The 19,440-nt window shown below is 35.6% G+C and overlaps 1 protein-coding gene across 1 annotated transcript; it reads right to left on the bottom strand.

The window, feature by feature from the left end:
• Window positions 1–404: 404 nt before the first annotated feature.
• LOC121408662 (pescadillo-like) lies at window positions 405–19,146 on the bottom strand. Its single transcript, XM_041600203.1, has 14 exons — window positions 19,012–19,146; window positions 14,759–14,838; window positions 14,065–14,218; window positions 11,876–11,985; window positions 11,290–11,461; window positions 10,867–10,956; window positions 10,099–10,215; window positions 8,978–9,166; window positions 7,718–7,851; window positions 6,809–6,934; window positions 5,620–5,807; window positions 4,602–4,780; window positions 3,848–4,015; window positions 405–1,932 (listed from the first exon to the last, which is right to left on the bottom strand). The coding sequence occupies exons 1-14, from the start codon at window positions 19,030–19,032 to the stop codon at window positions 1,852–1,854; spliced, it is 1,809 nt and encodes a 602-aa protein (XP_041456137.1). The 5' UTR covers window positions 19,033–19,146; the 3' UTR covers window positions 405–1,851.
• Window positions 19,147–19,440: the final 294 nt, after the last annotated feature.

The following is a 19,440-nucleotide window of genomic DNA, read 5'->3' as shown; positions in this document are numbered from 1 at the left end:
ACTGGTGTCCTTGTAATTATTCTGTATGTATGTAATTCTTGTTTCAATGTCATTCTTATTGTGGTTTTGAGACCTTGTTCATAAAAGAGTTACACTATGCTAAATTTGCCATTGTGGTAAATTCTATGGGATAAAATCTTAACGCACAATCAATATTAAAAAACGATTTGTATGTCTTTGTACTGAGCAGCCCTCCGATACTTTTTTACACCCACATTTTTAATTTTTCTCTCATCCACATTCTTTTCTCTTCCTATCTCTCTCTCTGACTCTCAAAGACAATCATTTATACCTTTCTCATTGCCTAGCCATCTTTTTCTTGTTTTCCGAGACTCCTATCTGTCGCAGCAGATTTTTCTTGTGAGCTTAACGAATGATATAATAAATGTCTTCATAAATTACTGGAAGTTCCATAAAATATATATTTGTGATGATACATGTAACAGCAAGTATCTGTTCATCCAATACAATTGAATTATTCACCAACAAAAATCTGGATTTTTTTTCAACATGGAAGGCAATTCATGCTTTATCTACTGACAATGACATGATGACATCATTTTACATTATGTCATGAATGTTTCTTTGCAACTGTAGTCTAGAGACGGTGATTTTAAAAAAGGCCATTCTTTTCCATGTCTGCAAGTCTGTAATTCCGTTTCAACTTGATCTAAAAATGAAAATTCTGTTTTGTCACTGAAAATGTACAAATCAAAAACCTGAATTCTGTTTTGTGCAAAGGTGAATCCCAAAAATTTTTACATGAAAAGTATAAGAACCAAACGGAATTTACATTTTATTTACCGGTAAAACGAAACATCACTGCCCATGGTAGTACACTTTTTGGGACTAGGAGCAAATAATACATGATTACATCATACATGCCATTAGTTGATTTGTTTCATGTCTGAACAGTGAAAAATTACTGAGCTTTGTTGCACCATATCTGAAGGAGACAAAGTATTTCTAGATCACAATGGGAGAAAATGTAAAGATTTGATGAATCATAATTTTTGCCACTAGCAGTTAGGTCTCTTCACAGCCTTTGACCAATATGGTAAAATTATTATTTTCAGGAAGTTACATAATCATGTTAAATCTACTCCCTGCATTCCAGTAAGGCCCATGAGAGGGAAAGGTTTTCACTCTGTCATAATATTGATGATGCAACCAATCTCTTCATTTGGATCTTTTGATCTTTCTTACATTCTAGCATAGTGGTTCAGGTTGGGGACTTACTTCCATGGGATGGGCCGGGGGGGGGGGGTGGTGCTATGTTACTAAGCGAATGAAAATTGACAAATCAACAATCAACAGTATGAAATTATGAGTCGATTTCCCTTCCTTGGCTTTGATTCTTTACTACAGACCTCATCTTCACAGAATAAAATTTTTCCAAATGGGGCGATACAATCTTTTTTAAAATTGAGAGAATAAACTCTTTGATTCTATTTTTAATTGGAAAGTCTTCACTGCATATAAAGACCAGCTTTCAGGTGGACTGCAGAAATAATGGTGTTTAGACTACACCAGCCAATTGTGAGAGGACTGCACAAAGCACTTGACACCAGATTTAAATTCTTGGTGTTAGTTCAACACTGGTGTTTTTATAACACATTCTGTTTCTACACCATTTGATCTTGTATTCAAACTCTTTGGTGTATTCCTAACACTACTGGTGCTTTTCTTTACACTACTTTATCCAGTGTGGGAGAGTAAAACAGTGATGTCCTCTTGATATCCTTGTCAAACATCCTTTGCTGAATCTCTAGTGTTTTCTGATACAAGATACCAGAGTCCATAATTACATAAGAGTCTTATAATAAGGTATTATTGATATTGGTCCTTCCTTTATCCTGACGTCCCTGTCATCTTCTTTTTTGCTTTCTGTTCCTGGTCGTATTTCAACCTCTTCTCCTTCAGTTTCCGGACCTGCAAGATGAAAATAAAAACAGCTTTGTCAAGATATGTAAATCATCCATTTTTCATCTGTCACATCCACTTCTTGATTACACTGGCTGATTTCATGTTTTTTGTTGACCTGGTTCAATTACTTTCTTCAATTACAATTATGTAATTGAAGAAATGTTCAATTAGAAATTACATGTACTAATTACTTTTGTCAATTACAATAATTACATTTATTTGAGTAATTGTAATTGAAGTTTTAAAAGGGATAGTAATTTAATTGAAAAATTAATTGACTCCAATAACTGTCAATTACTTTTAAATACATTCAATTATTTTACAATAAGCATACTTAATTTGTGACTTAATATCATGACCTTTTTCATGTCAACTGCTTCAGCATCAATGCAAGTAACATGCAAAATCAGTGCTCTTTAACCTAAACCTTCATCTCGCCAGATTCTCTGTAACTTTAGAATTATTTTGAAATAGGAAACAATTTCAATTACTTTCTACAGAAGTCATAAATGAAACTAATTTTTATTCTGTACATAGTACCACCTATCTTAATTGCACTTCCAACACCAACACTAGTGCAAGCACCAAAATTAAAGATTATAATCAACTGAAATGAAATAGCAATTAAAAGCAAAATCCAGTCAAGGCTGCATAACTTGGCACAACCTAGCTGACTTCAGCACGGACGTCGTAACCTGGGGAGCGTTTCATCTAGGCCCGTTTTGAAAGTCCATTTTTGATGCACGTGTACACGGCGTGTTTTTCGGTCGTGTACACGTTGTAACACTGTGAGAGCGAGTTCTGTTTTCATGTCGACACGGACCCGCATCAATATGTCATAAAAAGGGGTCTATATAGCCTAAGTCACGGTTTTAAAGGTTACCTGAGAAGTTTGAAGTATCAAACCACAAAAATTGGTGCAAATTAAAAGTTTACTCGGCTTAGCAGCGCATTACATTAATAAAGAATGCAAAAGAAAATCAGTGCAGGGCCCTAGCTATCGCCGACGCTCGGTGGATGCGCATTTTGTATACTGTACCGTACATGCATGCACAGATCGCTGCAGAATAAGTGTAACTGAAGTTATTGATTAATTTTCATTATTATGTTGCCAATTTGAAGAGCGTTTGTTTGTAGGCTTGTGTGCGAGCGTATAACACGTAAGTTGTAGCGATGATCGCTATCGCAATTGGTGATTCTCAAATTGACTCTGAGTGTGATTGAGCAACGCTTTCGAGCTTTTGAGACCGGAGCAGACCCATTTCGTGGTACAAAAACGTGAGTCTCCAGAAAGAATGTTGATTAAATTGGCGATTTTGGAAGTGAACTCACTCTGGATTAATTGAAATATGTTGACATATTAGTAATTAAAACATGTGCAGTGTCTGAGAACTAAGATTTAATGTGAGGCTGTGAGCTTGTTTATGCAGATGCTACCGTGTACACGGTGATGGAATTTAGTACACGTGCACTGACTTGACCGTGCGTGTACACGTGTACACGTGTACCCGAAACGGGCCTAGTTTCATCAACATTTTCAACCAAGAAGTTGTCATATCTGACATCTTTCCCTTAAGTTGACTGTTTCCATGGTAACTGTCAGATAAAATAGGACTTGTCAGACAAAACATCCGACAAGTCCTTTCAAAAAACGCCACCCAGGGGGTGTTTCACAAAGATTTAAGTATGACTTTAAGTCGCACTTAAATGCTGATGTGTATGCAACGCATGATCTTATTGATAGACACGCAGTACTGCGCGTCCTCATGACACGATCTGATCAATGTGGTCAAGCCTTTCATACCGTACGCACCTCGGTATTTAAGTGCGACTCTAAGTCATACTTCATAAATCATTGTGAAACACCCCCTAGGAGTTCAAGCACTTAGCATCATAATGCCCTACATCAACACCACCTTACCTCTTTAGCTTGTTCTTTCTTCTTCTTCATAAGCCTGTCATACAATCTCTTTCTTTTCTTTGGTATCATCATCTCCTGTAAACCCCTTTCCATTCTTGCTAGCTTCTCGGCTTCCCAAATAGGATTAGTCTTCTCAACCTCTCCTGCTGCTACAGAAAGCTTCGTCTTCTGAGGGTGTAACAGAAAAAAATATAATTGTATTTTTTGTACATGACTTGCCAGAGACTTACATTTGCGCTACATTATAATTAATTGTATATTTATGTTACTGGGCCCTGCTAATACAATTACAAAGAAAGAAGATTGTAGGACCCCGTCTCACAGAGATTTGAAATTAAACAATCAATTTCAAAGGTGGAATTTCATAAATATGATAGCTTTTCAAATAGGAAATGTATGCAACAGCCTTGTGCATGTGGTAGTTTACATCATATTAAGAAAATACTTCGAATGGGCATATACACTATAGATGTTGGAGTTGCAGGCTTTGCACAGTTGTAACTGATCGGAACTCTCGAACACAACTCTTTCTAAGATGGACCCAGATGTACATTGTTTATTTATCTCTTTCATACCTTGAATTACATTTATAGAGTATTAGATATATTTTGAGGGTATAAATATTGACCTATCCAATAGACATTTCACTATGATACTTTTTTGTAACTGTCACAAAAAGAGTGTACAGGCTCAACAGTAACTTGCCATAATCCCATGAAGAGAACTTTCCCTTTAAACCTGCAAGGTGTCTTACCTGTTTTTGTGCTTGTTTGCTGAGCTGCTGTAACCTCTTCTTCTCGGCCTCCTCTATACTTGTCTCATCGTCGTCCTCCTCATCACTACTCTGGCCTTCCTCCAAATCCTCTTCGTTCTCACTCTCACCGATGATCTCTTCTTCTTCCTCTCCAACCTCCTCTTCATTGTCCTCATCATCTGTGGAATTTTGAATGCATAATAATAAAAGATCATATGATCAGGGCCACAAACACAAAGATAGGCCAAATGGGCTCCAAGTTTAACAGGACCTTATTCTGAATTCAAGTCTTATTTCATTTCAGAAGTTGTGGCTTAAATGTCACATAAATTCCTAACATACATTTTGAGTTTGAGTTTATCAGCAAGTTTTGTAACTAATTTCTTCACCACTTGCACATGAGAAACATAGCAAACAGCAAGAGAGGCACAATGTAAACAAATTTGACATTTAAGGCTTCTCATAATCTTAGCACAGTCTTAGATCATGGCTTAACTTAGACTGGACCAGGCAAGAGGACAATATGGTTCTAAAAATTGAAAAAAATACATATCTGCATGGATTCCTGTGTGACTGCCAATCTTGAATCACAAAACTAATTAGCCAAAGTGAATTTTGAGATTTTCATACAGTTTGGACAAATTCTTACCTTTATGATTATCCATGAATTGTCAACACTTGATCTAAACCCCCATTTAATTGTCTAATGTAGAAGAAATTCCAAGAGCACAGAGAAAATGATGCTTCAAGTTTATGATTCACTCAAGCATAAAATTTGCACACTATGCAAGATATGTTGAATATAGCAACGGTACAGAAAATGGCTTTAAAGTGGTTTTTGTATCTTGTCTTTGATTGGTTTTAATGACTACATATGTCATCAATAGAAACGGAGGAGGAACAGCATTAAACGGTAGCTTTGTGGCATCTTAAAAGGGTTATTTTCTAATTTTGGTGGCAAATTGCCAGATGCCCCCACTATAATCTTCACACTGGGTTAATTGAGTATTAAACATACCATCTGATTCTGTATTCTTGGTTTCATTCTGTCCAGCTAGCCTTTCAGGAGGTCTGTAGGAACCTTCTTTCTCTTCAACAAACGGTGATAGGTGAGGGGGTAGGGAAACTCCGGGGAAGTAGTCTTCTAATGGGACTAGACGACGAGCATTCACACAATCAAACACCCACTGGGGCTGGATGTAATACCTGCACATCAAAAAGTTTTACACAGTTCAAAAATAATATCACATTTTCAATCTGCGGAGGGATTTTTCTACTAATAATCATTCCAACTTTCATTTTTGCATTGAATCCAAGGCATTCCATCAAGTTTTTTTTCTACAATTCACCATTCTTTTTTAACTCTTCAGGGCCAATTGACAACTGCCCCATGTATGTTTGTATTTAAGAACCCAAACATTTTAATCAGTAAGTATTTAGTATCAACTGAGTGGAATGCCATTTGTAAGTTATGCACAACTTTTAGCATGACTGGTCACCCTTCCTGGGTGCTAAATCAGATTAACAATAATCTGACTTTAATTCCCATCAGCTAAAGTTGAATCTTTGAAGGTTACAAATCTCAGTTTTAACAAGAATCCAAAATAAATATTTGATATCATTACTCATTTGATAAGGATTATAGAAATGCAATCCATTACACTAAAAACGGGAAGTTTGGTGGTATCTTAAGCACAAGATATGGTCACCAGTTGTTTGCAACTTACAAACAGCTTTACAAAATGGCCCCAAAGATATTTTGCAATTAAGTTTTGGAAATTACTAATCTCAGTTTCTATACAAACTATCCTGAGTGTTGAAATATCAGTATATCCTGTGCATTACAGTACAACAGAAAAAGAAATGCTCTCAAAATATGGTGCTAAAACAGAATGCTAAGAATCAACTGGGTGATGAAAATTAACAAGGAATTCCTTAACAGAGCATACAAAAAAGACTGATGAATAAAGTACACAAGGAAAAATTATTAGACTTTCATCATGTGATGAGGGATGAAAGATTGAAGATCTTGCAAGAATACATGGAAGAAAGTAAATGGGAAAGGGGTAGAGGTGGACTGGTCATAGTTATAGAGAAGTTAGAACATGGGTTCATGACAAAGGGAAATGGAAATGCACAGCCAGCATCCCCTTTCACAACTCCCATTCAAACCTCTTGAAAGAAATGAATGAAGATTTAATACCCACCTTGATAAATACTGTTTCTCTTGCTGAGGTCTATCTACAATCTGATGTGTGATGGTCTCATCTGACACTTCATATGGAGCTCCAACAAACATTGTCTTGTCCCAAGAAACCTGTCCTCCAAAACACCTGAAAATTGGGGGATGTCATGAAAAGTTTATCCATGATTTTCATAGATTAATTTGCTTAACCAATCAGATGCAAGGGTTTGCAGTAGCTAAAAACAGTGAAAATCATTGACAAACTTTTTATGAAAAGCTTTCATGAGTGTAATACAAACTGTTGTAATCCTCAAAACCCCTTTCATTGTTTGAAATGTTTCAAAGTCATCCAAAATCAAGATTCCATGGAAACTAGATAAAATTGGATGGCACCAGGCTTGTGAGAAACAAATAACAATCCCTTTATTAGTTGCATCTTTGGGCTAAGCAAAATGAAACTGTACAGGTACCATTAAATTGAATCATAGATATTCATTTAGGGGGGGGGCAAAGATTGGTGGTAAGAAGAATAAACACAGCAACTACATTACATCTCTTGGTCATACACATGATTCCACTCATGTTGAAGGAGAATATCCAATGGACACACTTATTTTTTGTGCATTAAATTCAGGCAGATTTCAATGGGGCTATTAAAAAGTCATGAGACCAGTTTTGACTTTGTGTATATAAGACTAAAAAGGCGAGTATTTCATAGTTTGTCAGTAATTTTCAAAGACTACTTTGCTATCAACCAAGCAGATGCAAAGATTCCAGTAGATTTTAACACCTATAGGGGAAATCACTGACAAATATCTTCATAAAACAGGTCCAAGAAGTCCCAGTTGACTATATTTACACTGTGTGCTTGCTTTTGCCTATCCATCCACCAACCTACTAATCATAACTCAGAAAGTTCCTTTTTCCTCACCTTATAACAAACGTGATGGCTTCCCTGGGTACCTCTCTTGAAAGAAAGAACTTGCATCCTTCAAATAACTTCTTAAATCTCTTCATCTCATCTCTCTCTTCTCTTGCTTTCTTCACAGTCTCCTCATCTACAGTCTAAAGAGTGGAGTAGAAGAAAGAATTTGGTAAAACATCTCTACAATAACATCACAAAAATGCTACAGATGCATACAATGTATTTCTCTTTACTTTAACATACATGAAACTTTGCATTTTTGCTTTAATAGAAAAGCCATCAAACACAAATAAATAGCAGTAAAAATCTGCCCTTTAAATTTACATGAACACATTATTAATTTGGTAGCCTATTTCTCTTGTTCCAAAAACACATGAAGACTTCATAATCATAATCATCCTTAATATCATTATTGACACAGCAATCATTGCCACCAACATCATCATCATCATTATCAATCAGTCATTGCCATCAGCATCACTGTCCCCAACTCAACCACCACCACCAAAATCATCACAAATATCACCATCATCAGCACTATCATTCTCCATCACCATCATCTTCAAGATCTCCTCCATTACCACCATCATCACAGCACTATCATCATTGTCAACACCACCAACACTATCACCATCATCTTCCCCATCCTCCAGACCACTATCTCCTCCTGGCCCTTTTAAATTCATTTTTTAATTACTTATTTAATTACCAAATGTGGGATGGAACACCCTATCAGCAAATGATGATGTATATGTGAATGTTCTTTTCATGTTGACCAGCCACCCCAAAAACCAAAAATAAGTCACCAAAAAATAAATTTTGATTTTTATATAGTTTGAAAGAGCACATCCTAAGCTTTAAAATGTTATCCAAATTGTTGAAATTAATCCAAAATAACCCACACCTGTCTTAATTGCATGCAAAAGTAACTAACCAAGGTTAAAAAAAAGTAACCTTTGAAGTTTCAGGTTCACTCAAACATGAGATGTGCAAAGTATGCAATTTCAGTGAACTTCAAAGCATTTCAGGAAAACTTTTGTCAAAGAAACTCTTGTATCATGTTTTGTATTCAACTTTACTTCTTGAAATGTTGACAGTATGAGGAATAATTACTCTGTCCTATTAGCCTTTAAAACAATATTTTTGCTATTAAATTACTATTTTTATTTAAAAAGAACCTTCCCTGGCAACTTATTGCTGGTCCTGGGGTGGCTGGTTACATATTATCATCATTGAACGTATCACTTTTTATTCATTAGAACTCACCCCACCAGCAATAAGAGCTTCTTCCTGGTCTTGATCCTGTTGGTTAGCTTCATCTTCCTCATCATCGATACTTGACCCCTGGTTGACCTTTACAAGGTCATGTACAAAGGAACCTATAAGGTCGTCTACCGTCTCGTCATCTTCGACCTGGTCGGCTTCTGATTTAGTGCTCTGTACTACTGTTGACAACTGTGGGGGAATAGATATGAAATAGCATTTTCATACACTGCCAATTGGATAATTTTCTTTCATAGTTAAATTGAGGCTCTTGTTGATAGATTAAATGTCGAAAGTGATTGGGAGCTATGGTAATTATATAATATAAGAATTAGTGTATGTTGCAAGATTTTGAGAAGACCAAAATTATACATGTCAACTGTAAGACTCAAAGGCAATGCAAATAGATATACAAGCATGGGAATAGTAAACCCAAAAATGTTTGGCCCAAACATTATATTGTGAAAGTAATCCTTTGCAGGGGGTCATTTTACAACATTCTTCCTAAATGATATGAAAATAATATTAAAACTTGCAATGATTGCATTCACTTTTCCAGTAACAAGAATTTCAACTCAAAGGTTAAGATTCTTGCTGACAAATTTGCATTCAGCTAAGTAAAGACGAAAGGAATTCATAAATTTGCATGTATGTGTTTCATACAGTACAATATACAAAATCAAAACTACATCAATGTTGTGATCATTTGTGCATTTACGACTTTTAGTCAGACTTTAATCCATGTGAAACATTTCCTTGCTGTTTGCGAAAAATTACCAATGGAAGAACTGAACTGAGCGCCCAAATGAATTTAAGTATGACATTAAATCCTTAAATCTATAAAAGAGCACATACAAGAAAACTTCAAAAGGGATACAAAATATATCAGACTTATCAGAGGAGCATTGATGCTTATCAATAGACCTTTAGGAAATGTTGTCGAAATCTCATAGCGCCCCGCCTAAGAGGATATAGAAATACATGCAATCGAGTTGTCAGAGATGCACCAGCTGCAGATCACCAATGCTGGGAAGGCAATGGCTTGTGCCTCTAAGATGGCGTCGCAATGACGTCAATGCACTAGGTCCATAGGTCATGCAATGCTGAACCCACTTCAATCTTACCTTTGGAGGATAGTGAAGGTTAAGACTTGTAAAGAGCTTGAAGTTGACAAAACCTAAGAGAGTGGTGTAGAACTCTGTGAATGTAGACATGATCTTCAAATCAACATCACCGGGCACCTGTCACAATGAACACACAAGATGAAACAGTGAAGATCAAAACATTGCAATGCAGACTTTTGAATAAAGAATCAGAGTTTATCACATCTAATTATCTAGTAACTGAGTCAAGAGATCATAAGTAAACATAGGAATGCTGCAATGTCCCATAATTTTTTTTTAAAACTTTATTTGACCAGTCTTACTTTTCTAATTAGTGACTTACCGGTAATTAGCCCCATTGAGGTCAATTCATTATTGGCCTGGTTCCTAACATTAGAACCAGGCCAATAATACATTGACTTCAATGGGTTTAATTATGTATTCATGAGGTCATATCTTGGGGACCCATGATATGATTCTTACCAAATTTGGGTTGTGGGGTTTTTTCATCATCATGCTCTACCAAAGTATGGTATAAAAAGCGCTGAAATGCAAAAAGTAAAAATTTATGACGTCACACTTCGGTACTCTATTGTACTTTCCCCCCAATCCCTGTCCTCCCATCTTCAGTTGGAAAAAAAAGGGGGTTAGCACCCCAGCTTCCTGCCCTGCAGCCTATGGCACACCCTCTCACATTTCATAAACAACATTTGCCAAAAGGATCTTTGAACACAGGTTCCACTGTACAAGACACCTTGTTGTTAAACGATAGCAAGAAGAAATACCAACCGAATATCCAAAGTTATACGGAATGAGCCATGTTAGCAGCTGTCCCTCGATCTCCACCTGGAAGTAGATCCCTTTGATGGACAGGAAAACCTACATAGAATGAACAACACATCAAGATAAAACAGATTTTACATATTTTATACTTGCCATCTATTCAAGTTAGCGATTATACCTATTGGCTTAATGCAAGTTAACAGGCAAGTTACGTGACTTTACTGGTAACCCAGATTGATTTCCTGTCAGCACTAAGTGCATGAATCCTACAAGATACCGGCTTACTACACATGGATCATGTGAGGCACATAGAGATTAATTCTGGTAAATAAATTTTAAGTGGAAAGACCACTTGATTAACAGCAAGGGAGATTTCTACTGGTCCACAAAACCTTTGTTTTTGTCAGGGACTTTGTTCAAGAATCTCACCTTTTTGAGTGACCTTGATGCGATGACATAGTTCATGAACTCTACGACGAGTCGTCTACAGAGGGGGAGAACTTCGCTCTTCACCTTGGCATTCTTACGAAATGTACTGAACAATGAGCACAAGGTCAAAGGGTCTTCAAGGTCACGGAGGGCATCAACGAACGTTGGGTATCTGTCAAACACAAGGATCAAGAAAAATATTCCAATCCAATGATTCCAGTCCAAACTTCCTTAAAATACAATATTTAAACTCTTTGGGATGCCTGATGGTTCAGAATGGGACACTAATGATATTCAACAACTTAAACAATACTGAATGAATCATACAAGAGTGAAGTATTGGCCCTCAAAAGTTGAATATTTGTATGAGGAAAAGTCATTCAATACTATCATTCGTATCTTTAATTATTTTTAATTAGACCATATAAATCAAAAAGATTAAACCCCAAGATTTTAGTTCGTCTTCACATACCTCAATTTATATTGTTTGTATACATTTCATTTGCAAATGGTATTGTAATTATTTTCGACCACTTTACTTTATTCTGTTGAAAATGAAACAAAGAAACCGATATGAATTGAATACCTCTCTTTAACAATGTGATCGAGCTTATACTTGGGTTCATTTCGATTAAGCCTGTCCAATGATGTCCATTCTCGCTTGGCCTTAGCTTTCCTCACTTTCCTCACGAAAACCTGAAACACCAGAAAGAAAGGAGTAAAAGGAAAACAAATGAAAGATTGAGATTAAAATATGAATTCTATTGAATAGATGTACCTCAAGATTCAGATAAATTTTGATACAGTGCACATCATATGGTGAACAAACTAAGAGTTATCACAATAAAAAAGATAAAGAACTCCACAATATATTAATTTGAAAGGAAAATCTTACTGTTGGAAAAATTGAATATATTCAATGTGAGCTTTCATGTTGTTTTCACTTCATTAAGGAAGATTATGATGGTAAAAATGTCAAGCCCTGCAGATGTCCTGATATTCAAAATATGTTTGGGCAGAACATTTGTGTGTAGTCCCATCCAGCCATTACTAAGTGTAGGTCATGTTAATCAGCCAAAATAGTTAATCGATAATCATTTCAGTGATTCCAAAATCATACAATGTCCCACTCATTTAATTTTGGGGCATAAATCAGGAATTTCCTCATCAGTTCGAAACAGTGTTCTCTGAAGTTGGACCTTCAACACTAAACAGTCCCTTTTTTGTCTTTAAATACGCGCATTTGTACACCTAGACACTAATACCAATTTAACAATCTCTTTCCAAATTCTTTCCATGCCGACACTCATACTTTTTTGTGATAAATTTGTATTTTACATGTTTCACATCTTTATCCTCTCTGAACTTGACAGGCAGTTAAAATAAATACCCAAAAGAACAAAATAAATGTTTTTCATCAGGCCTTAATTACTACATGGGTGTAGCATCACAAACACGAGCAGTCGTGGCCATGGAATTAGCTCCTGAATAATTCATGTTTGAACTTCTCTGAAGATATACAGGAAGGAACATACTTGAATTTTCTATTCAGGATTATTTTAAGGAGCAGAACATGGTATGGGGCAAAATTGCTATAGAAACTAGCACATCAATGATGTGGAGCTCATCCGGCATCTCGCAACGAAATATAACACAATTTTAATTTCAGCCCAGATGACACTGTAGCGAATTATAGTGGTGACATAAATTGAGGATACAGAATAGAAATTGGTGACGAAATGACATATAAGCATTTTTTGTGATCTATGAATAAATTTCATATAAATTAAGCATAAATAATTTTCTCCTCAAAATGTCTTAACTCTGTGTAGAACCTTGGTGAACCTCATGTAGCTCTCAGATGGAACAAAAATCAATCAACAAATAAATAATTTTTTTTGTGAGTTTTGAAAATATATCAATAAATTAATCAAATCAAATCATTTATTAGCATATTTAATGAGTTTCAAAATTTTTGTGTTGAAATATAAAGCAAACAAATTTGAAATTGATCAACAAATGAAGAAAAAAAAACATTTTTTGAGATTTATGAATAAATTTTGCATAAATTAGCATAAATAATTTCTCAGACAAAATTTGGTGAACCTCATGCAGCTCTACCAGATTGAAGAAAAAAAATCAAAAATCTGTCAACAAATAAAGAAGAGGCATTTTCTGTGATTCATGAATAAATTTTGCATAAATTAGCATAAATAATTTTCTGCTGAAAATTTCAAAATTCTGTGTAGAAATTTGGTGAACCTCATGAAGTTCTACCAGATGGAAGAAAAAAATCAAAAATCGGTCAACAATTAAAGAAGAAGCATTTTATAAAAAAATTTTAAATAATGCATAAATTAGCATATTTAAAAAAAAATTTCAAAATTCTGTGTAGAAGTTTTGAACCCCCCACGTAATGCTATCATATGAAGCAAACAGAATTGAAATCAGTCTTGAAATGATGAAGAAGAAGCATTTTGAAGTTCAGTCAACAAATAAAGAGGAAATTTTCTGTGATGTATGAATTTTGCATAAATTAGCATAAATAATTCTATACTCCTGTCTCCAAATTTAAAAATTCTGTGTAGAAGTTTGGTGAACCTGATGAAGAACCAGACGATGGATGCCATGCCGAGGCATAAGCTCATCTGGCCCTTCGGGCCGGATGAGCTCATTATCAGAAATAATATCACCTTTTTTCCCCCCTTTAGAATAAGATTGAAATTCATCATTCTGTGAATATCAATCAATACATTCTTTGACAATCATACATACCCTATGATCCCTGAAATTTTGAACGATGGGTTCATGAGCCAAGAACTGGATGTCTTTGAATCTGAAGTAGGTTCTGTGAAGTTTCTGCCCCTTTCCAGCTTTCTTGATACTCTTTGGTTCAACCGGATACACCCCTTTCAGAATACACAGCCTCCTGTAAAGAAAGACAGAAAGATAAAGAAATATAGCAACAACAAAAAAAAAATTAAATTAAAAGTCAATTAAAATATTTCATTACCAATCCTTGATTTTACAAGGATGTAGACTGATCAAATTATATTAATGTCAAAGTACCCCCCCCCCCTCCTCCACCAACAATGAATTCTAATAATTTTTAAAAGAGGTATGCCCTACCCAGCGCAACTTTTAACAATCTTCATAATGCAAGATTGGTCACCTCAAATAAGACTTTCCTTACAGGGGCCTTACTTCTTTCATGTCTTGTATTCACTGTATGTGTACCTAACAGTTTATTACTTCCAAGGGATATTCTTAACAATCATATTGGGGGGGGGGGGGAATGGCTGATAGCCTCGTGTTTTTTTCAGTTCTGGTTTTGCAGATATTCCATTTTCAAATGTGGCTATCCAAGATGGATCAAACATCATTCACTTTATTCAAACATTTTTTTAGTTACATATTATCTTGGCTATTTTTTTAAGTAACATAAAAAGTCAAATTAATTGACTCTCACCTGAAATTGACAAGATTTAACTGGAGTCTCTTCACAGCTGATGCTCTTGTTATGAAGCTAGTTGCTATACCACTCTTGAACTGTTGTAAAGATTAAAATACATGGTGTGAAAATACTGAAAAACATTTTGATCACAGATTTGACAATCTGTTTTTCACATTGATCTATTGCACCCAACCGGTTGTCTAGCGCTCAACGTACGCTTTGCTTATTACACGACACCATCCAGCCATGATGGCAAGCTAACTTATGAATGAAATTATAGAAAGCATGTGCAGTGCAAGCCTCCCCCGGGGGGTCACTGCCATTGAAGAGCCAGTGGACAGCATCTGCAGAAATTGTCCTGAAAAGGTATCCTAAATGAAGATTCAAGCCAAGGACAGACCACAAGGACACTCTAAATGCAGATTTTGTGCAGACGTCCAAGCTAAATAAACAAAGATTTCATATAATAATTTTTTGAGTTTTTGACACTGTATTAATGTTCTATGCCTACCAGCAAAAAGCACTCCCTTTTCCACGGATGCTGTCCACTGTTCAATGGCAGTGACCCCCTGGAAGCCTCCCAGTGCCCAATGCAGCATTCTATCAAGGCTGCAATTCTCTATCACCTTGTGCCAAAATTGAAATAGAATTTCATCCCTTGTATATTTTCCATTATTGAATAATTATTTAACAAATAATGAAATTTAATATGTGATTATAAATAATCATTAATAATATGATTATTTTTAATCAAGTTCCAAATTTCATTATTTGTTAAACAATAATTTTTATATATAAATTATTCTTTGAAACGGCATTTTGTAACATCGTTAATCGAAAGTACGTCATACATAAGCGATTCAAGGGTCAAGCCTATTGTATTTGCGTTGTGTGCAAATGGATCAAAGGATCTACACGAGATCAGTCTGGTAAGAAACCTCAAATTTTTTACCCTTTTATTAACAAATTTTTTGGAACCTTCATACGCATTAGGCGTATGAAGGTGTATAGATAAGTAAAATCACGAACATATACATGATTACTTTCTTCTACATGTGTCTCTAATATGTATATGGGAGGCAGTTCAAGGCTTCGTGATCAAATGAAAATATCAAAATCATACAAAAATATGATCACGGAGTCCTCAAGGCTAGTACAACGTCATGAATTGAGTGTGGGGTTTTGGAGCATTGCATGAATATGCATGAAATTGCAGAATCTTGATAACTTTCAAACAATAATTTTGGGACTGTTTGGATCATGAGCAAAGACCATTTTGCGTAAAACATTCATTAAAATACATGTAGTCTTGTAAAGAAAGCTGCCAAGAATTTGACATGTTAAGCTTTTCTGCAGTCTTTTCACAAAATAAATATTGCCTCAATGTTTGTAGACCGAAAGCTTCGGTCTATGTTATATTGGTTGTTCCGCTGAACATCGTTCTGTACAGGGTCTCAATGGCCATACGTTTACGTTTAAGTTTGGATAAACCAAGAAGTGGTAGTTGCGCGACAGCCAAAGTAAATCACTGATTTTTTTTCCTTTTAAATTATCCAGTTTTGGTGATAAATTTCAGGCCAAAAACAGAATATCTTTATTTTGGTCTAGTTATTTCCTATATTTATTTTTATGAAATAAAGACAAAAATCGACCCTGTTGGGAGGATTTTGCATTGTTAACCCCCTTACGGCGACTGCATGATCACAAGCCATGCATGTACATGACTCAAGAAGTAGTAAAAAAAATTAAAATGTTAAAAAACTCCTCGAAACAAAGATGGCTGCCACTCCAGCTGTCTACAATATTTGTTTCCTCCTTCTTTCTCAATATTTCATAAAATCTTGAAATATATCGCCTTGCTTTGACTCTTAATTGAGCCCGCCACTCGACAGCCTTGGCCCCCTCCCATCGTTCAAAATAGTCAAAATAGCGCATCAGAGTAAGTCAATGGCTAGATACTGATTAGACCAAAAGCTTCGGTCTCTGTTATGTTGGTTGTTCAGCTGAACTCCGTTGGCTTCGCTCACCAAATACAGAGACCGAAGTTCTAGCGCGATCTGTACAGGGACTCAATGGCCATATGTTTATGTACTTAAGATCGGATAAAACGGGGAAGTGAATTTGGGAGAAAGCCGAGGTAAGTCACTGTTTTAATTCCTTTTAACTTGATTTTTATGTTTTTTGGCAATTAATGCCAATAGGGAATATTGATTTGCATTTTAGGCACGTTATTTCTCAAAATTTTTATTCATTAAAGACAAAAATTGAAGAGCCCCGACGGGGGATTTTGCATTGCAAGTCCCCTAATGGTGGCTGCACGATAGCGAGCCGTCTGTGTACGAGAAGAATTTTTTTAAAAAATGTTTAAAAACTCCTCGAAACAGACGGCTGCCAGCTGTCTAGATACTGATATTGATTTGACACCTTTTGCATGAAAAGCCATGAATTATTTTGGTTATCGTGTGATAATGATGTGATCTACGTGATGATCTAATCAGTGGTCTCCCAAACACCTCCACTCCGGGCCATATTCAGTGACTGAAATCCGCCTCGCGCTCACCGTCGCCTTGTCTTCGAAGTTCGACTTCGGCGCGCAGCCGCCAGAGTAGACAGCTGGCAGCCATCTGTTTTGAGTTTTTTAACGTTTTTTTTTTATTTCTCCTCGTACAGACGGCTCGCTATCGTGCAGCCACCATTAGGGGACTTGCAATGCAAAATCCCCCCGTCGGGCTCTTCAATTTTTGTCTTTAATGAATAAAAATTTTGAAAATTCACGTGACCAAAATGCAAATTTTATATTCCCTCTTGGCATTTGTTGGGGATAGACCGTGACTACACCGATGATAAATAATCAATCATATGACACAGGTTGTATTGGCCCAGTATGAGACCACGCTAACAGCACATCTGTACATATCAGCACGGTTCAATCTGTAATTGAACAAAAAACAAACAAACAACCAATCAATATTGGAATACTTGAACACATCTGCATATTCATACAATGTTACAATTATAATACTTGTCTGTCTAGCTGGTCTCAATTAATAAAAATTCATATCTGAATATGAACTGATTAGTTTGAGTATTCTGTCATACATCAAGGTAACTTCTAAACTATAAACTCTGAATCCAAAAGACATTACTTGAAACATGCGATTATCTTCTTTCCTATCGTTAGCTGTAAAGTATCTAAATCGGTAAACTCAATGCTCTCAAGCATTCAAAACCAAGTCATAAATCTATTTTTATCTCATCCAAAAAGCTTGTAAAACTTATCTTTTATTTATCTAGGTATACTGTCATAGATACCTAAAATTCCTTGAAATTACTCAACTTATTCATGTACATCACTATTCTTCATTAAGTACTTAATAAACACATATGTGGTCCTTTATATCAATATTTTCAAACACCATAATAACCAAACTGTAATCAAAAGCCCTATTACGGCTCACATGTATAAATCCAATTAGTCCAAAAGACGTAACTAATTCCGGTCACTAAATTTGCACGTGACGGCCCTATGGCTATGCAATACTAAACTGTATTACTCGTGCAACAAAACTTCTCTCGATACATTTCTTTCTCATCAATTTTTACCCTTTAACATCAACATAATTAATAAATCTTATCACCTATCATCATACAACATATTATTAAGGGAATAACTTCATAATTGTCTACTTACAACGTTGGGCTCATCAAAAACAATCAATTTATCATCATAAACTTTCGGTCATCCGACCATTTCAAAACACGGAAAATCAGTTGCATGCCTAGAAAAAACGCCCTCAAACATCCATTACGAGCCATTCTCCTGGAACCTCGTCTATGACGACATTTCTAGTACTTTCACTCTAAGGACTTTCTAAAGAAAACTTTTTATCATTAACAGCATTAATTGCCAAAAAACGGAGAAAAATGAAGTTAAAAGGAACAAAAAAGTGACTTACCTCGGCTGTCGCGCAAATTCACTTCCCGTTTTATGCGATCTTAAGTACATAAACGTATGGCCATTGAGTCCCCTGTACAGATCGCGCTAGAACTTCGTTCTCTGTATTTGGTGAGTGAAGCCAACGGAGTTCGGCTGAACAACCAACAGAACAGAAACCGAAGCTTTTGGTCTACCGGCAGAGCAGATACATGAAATATATCATGTGGGACTAGGCCTACAACTTTCAGCAATTTTCATAAGAATTATTTACAACCATTCGTTCAAACAAAAGTAGGCTACCTTATAGTGAAATAAAATATTTCAATCATACCTTCTTTTTCTCCTTCCCCATTATTAAACTTTGTCAATAATTTCAGATCTGATCAAATTACGATGAATTTCAGAAAGTCAGAAATCCCACACTAGATTGGAGGCACGTGTGCATTTCGCATTTTCGCAAGATTCTTTAAAGAATAGTCTTCTCACTAGCCCTTAAAAATTCAATTGAAGGCCATTATAAAAAAGTGCTAGGACTAGGAGAAAAAATGCTGAGAATATGAATAATACCCGCACGGAAATGACTTTAAAAAATGCACTTAAGATCTGATTTTCAAAAATTCGTCATGAATTTTAAACGTAAGATAAACAGAAGAACAACTATTTATCATTAAGGACTATTAATGAAAGACTAAGGACCACGCAAGGATGTTCATTTATACGCATATTATTCATTATTGTAAATATGATAATTTTCATACGC

The sequence above is a fragment of the Lytechinus variegatus genome, chromosome 2 (genome assembly GCF_018143015.1).
Source record: "Lytechinus variegatus isolate NC3 chromosome 2, Lvar_3.0, whole genome shotgun sequence".
NCBI classification, from domain to species: domain Eukaryota; kingdom Metazoa; phylum Echinodermata; class Echinoidea; order Temnopleuroida; family Toxopneustidae; genus Lytechinus; species Lytechinus variegatus.
The sequence above is the reverse complement of the archived record's forward strand: the minus strand, read 5'-3'. Positions and strand labels throughout refer to the sequence as shown.

Coding starts and splice junctions, on each gene's coding strand:
- LOC121408662 (XM_041600203.1), bottom strand. CDS start 19,032: ATGGGGAAGGAGAAAAAGAAG. Junction 9,167..10,098: donor ACCTTCACTATCCTCCAAAG/GTAAGATTGAAG, acceptor ATTCCCCCACAG/TTGTCAACAGTAGTACAGAG. Junction 4,781..5,619: donor CAAGAATACAGAATCAGATG/GTATGTTTAATA, acceptor AAAATTCCACAG/ATGATGAGGACAATGAAGAG.